This window comes from Penaeus chinensis, chromosome 5 (genome assembly GCF_019202785.1).
Source record: "Penaeus chinensis breed Huanghai No. 1 chromosome 5, ASM1920278v2, whole genome shotgun sequence".
Taxonomy (NCBI): Eukaryota; Metazoa; Arthropoda; class Malacostraca; order Decapoda; family Penaeidae; genus Penaeus; species Penaeus chinensis.
The window spans coordinates 38461065-38464491 of record NC_061823.1 but is presented as its reverse complement, the minus strand read 5'-3'; the positions used below and the strand labels follow the sequence as shown (position 1 = coordinate 38464491).

General features: G+C 48.3%; 1 protein-coding gene across 1 annotated transcript; it reads left to right on the top strand.

Annotated features, from left to right (window-relative positions):
• Positions 1-336: 336 nt before the first annotated feature.
• LOC125025603 (nuclear receptor subfamily 4 group A member 3-like) lies at positions 337-1149 on the top strand. Its single transcript, XM_047613627.1, has one exon. It carries the CDS (start codon positions 337-339, stop codon positions 1147-1149), a length of 813 nt encoding a protein of 270 aa, XP_047469583.1.
• Positions 1150-3427: the final 2278 nt, after the last annotated feature.

Sequence of the window (3427 nt, the reverse complement as noted above, 5' to 3'; positions counted from 1 at the left end):
TGTTCTGGATTGTTATTTTGTTTGTGTTTTTTTCTTTGCTGCCACCATTTACTGAAGACTACGGACTTGTAGTACGCCTGCCATCGAACTGTCTTTCGGATTGACAACGATTGAGGATTTATTTGTTCCTTATTGTGCGTGTTTTGTTCGAAATTGAATTGGATTACTAAGCCTGGTATTCCCTTAGTCAGAGAAGTGTCAGTTTGAGAAAATGCCGAACAAGCATGAACTTACGATAGACTTTGATGGACACGTCTCCGACCTGAGCGCAGGGGGGCGCAGGGGCGTCGGCCGCGGCTAGAGTCTCCCGCAGAAGGCCCTGGTCTGAGCCGGACCATGTCCATAGGCGTTCTCGGGAGCCGCCGCACCTTTCGCTGGGAGAGCGCCAGTAAGCCCGCCCTCAACCGCTGCCTCCTCCGCTCCGCGCAGGGCCAGCATCCGCCCGCGTCCCTCCCGCACCATCTGGGCCTGTACCCGTGCCCTCACCACCACCGCCACCACCACCATCACCACCACCGGCCGCGGCGGCGCCACATCTCGGCCGACGCCCCGGCCTGGCAGAGGCGCCCCAGCGATGTCGCGCCGCCGTCGCTCGCCTCGTCGTGGCAGACGGAGCCGCCCAGCCTGCTTACGCCGGACGCCCTCAGCGTGAGCGGCGAGAGGCCGGCCTCGAGCGCCGAAGGGGCGAGCCTCGAGTCGCGAAACGTCCTCTTGGCGAGGCGGCCCTTCGTCGCCGCCAGGATGTCGTCCGCCAGTGCCCCTAGAGGCGCCGATGATGCCGGGGAGTCCCCGACGGCGGCCGCGAGGGAGGTGAAGCAATACCTGAACCGCACGCTGTTCCCGCGGCCCTCGTCCACCCTGCACGGCTACGCCTCGCTCTACCACCGCCTCAAGAAGCTGCCGGCGACGCACAGGAAGGCGCGACAGCGGGGCAAGACCGCGCCAGAGACGACCACGTCGCCGCCGACGGTGGACGCCTCTGCGCGGGGCATCGAAGGCGCCGCCGAGTGCAAGCCGGGTCCCAGGGACGCCTCGAGGGGCAGCGCGCCGTGCCCTCCGCGCGTCGAGATCCACATCTACGTGCCAACCGCGGCGGCCGCAGCCTCCGGGCCCTTCCCGCAGGAGGGGGGCGCGCAAAGGAACCTGTGAACTTCCTTTGCTCGGATGGCGTGGACGAGATTTATTTGCAGAACTTTCAATTCCCAATATTCAACATTTAACTAATTACTCCACAATTCATGTCATAACCATACCAGTGATCACCGGATGAGGTTCAATAAGGGAAATGCTGTAAGGAAAAGGCAATTTCCAGGTGCTGTACTGATATTTGTTATAGAACTTTAAAAATCAAAAACACAAAATGCTAAGTTTATCATATATATTTGCAAAGGCGAGAGAGTTTCCTCGAGATCAAACTGAGTGTTAAAGTGTGGAACGCGTCCCGGAAGTGGATTTAACATTACGGCACCCCTCGTAACATTCCCTTCAACAAAGCGAAAACAAAAAAAATATGGCAATAGTTAAAGAAGGATATTTCGAGAAAAAAAATCTAGATCAGAAAAAATATAAATAATTACATATAAGTTTAAAGATTAAGAAATACAAAGTTTAATGATTCCATGTATCGCTGCATGATCCCACCCAAGTTCTAATGAAGTTGGCGGACAGTCTCATCAGTTATACTAACTTATACGCCCGCCACGAACTGTTTTCTTAGTGTATAGGCGGCTTGATCGATGCGATGTTTCAAGCCATTAAGACCCATTACGAGGCCTACCATAGAACCGGTGCTGCGATTTACTGTGGGCTATTATGTGCGTACATTATATTCTGTCACGACATCGGAGTGGGCCATGCTGGACAGATTGATGCCAGCCAGTTCAGAGAATTGAGTGCTGTTAAGGCGTATGCGAGCAGGTAATTTATTTGATCACGGAACCAGTGTTAATGTGATTATTTGTTGTTTGTTATAAAGAGAAACGTTGATGGATGCTGTTATTGAAAAGGGTATGAAGTTGCAGAGAAAAGTGTTAAGTTGGTATATCGTCGTAAGAGAATTGTATGTTTGTAAATATAGCATACTCGATGATTAGGAAGTTTGATGTATAGATATATTGTTCTGTCTTGGAAAGTATCCTCTCCTGTTAGATATTTATTCGATATAAATATATATACTGAACTTGCTCCTCGAACCATGGATATTTGTATAGTTGCCTCTGATAATAAACTTGAATAAATATGCCTCATTCTTACCCACCTTTCATGTGACGTAATTTTAATTTACCCTGAGTAAATTCAGTTTTGTTCCAAACGCTTTTGTTCACAAAAAAATATTTCGAGTTTATTACCGCACTTAAAAGGGGTCATCACACCACATCAAACACGTATTTACGTACGAGTAGAACGAAATCATTTAATTTTACAAAGCCAGTAGAGATGATGTCAGTTCGTGGTGCAAACATGACTCAGACTTGTACAAAATTACAAGCCCACGATAAAGAAACAGAGGAATGTATATAACTACATGTATACATGCACTTAACCCCCCCCCCCCCCCCCTGTAACAGTCCCCAGATGTAGAATACAGGTTTTGCAGGGCACGGTACAGCAGGGTCGACCACGGTGTGTGATCGCATGAAATGTAATTACAGTGGGAGAAGCAGGTTAGCCAACTGCCATGCGGTGCGCCCGAGTTAGTCCTCATGCACTAACTTCTCGGCGGCTGAATACACACACACACGACCTCATAATCTCATAATCAACATCCTCTTAGATGTATCGCCGTTTTTTTTTTTTTGTGGTTTTTATTTTTTTATTTTTACCTAGCACGCCAGTCGTTTTATAGTGTCTTCTGCGTTACGGTTTATGAAAACGTATTACACAGAGAAGGAATTTTGTTTTTACGGTTTGTAAATGACTTTTGTTTTATTGTTACCCCATTTGTTTTATTCATACCCATTGGGAAACAAAAGTAAGTGATTGCTCTCTCTCTCTCTCTCTCTCTCTCTCTCTCTCTCTCTCTCTCTCTCTCTCTCTCTCTCTCTCTCTCTCTCTCTCTCTCTCTCTCTCTGTGAGTATGTGTGTGTGTGTGTGCGTGTGTGTGTGTGTGTGTGTGTGTGTGTGTGTGTGTATATACCATCGTCCCCTCTCCATATTTCTCTTTATGAAGGCGAGTCTTATGAACAAGGTTTTTTACTTTTTTCCCCTTCCCCTCCTTTCTTCACCCGAGTACGAGAAAAGTAGCACAGTGTATCGCAAAGATCCTTTCTTTTTTCTCTTAATCAATGGGAAACAACTGGAAAAGGCGAGTGCGCGAGTGGAAGACGAGATGGGAGGCAAGGACACTTCCACGGCCGTAAATACACGTTGATCATACGAATGAGAAGGATATGAATGGCTGCGTATCTTCCCGTTACTCCTTTTAGTC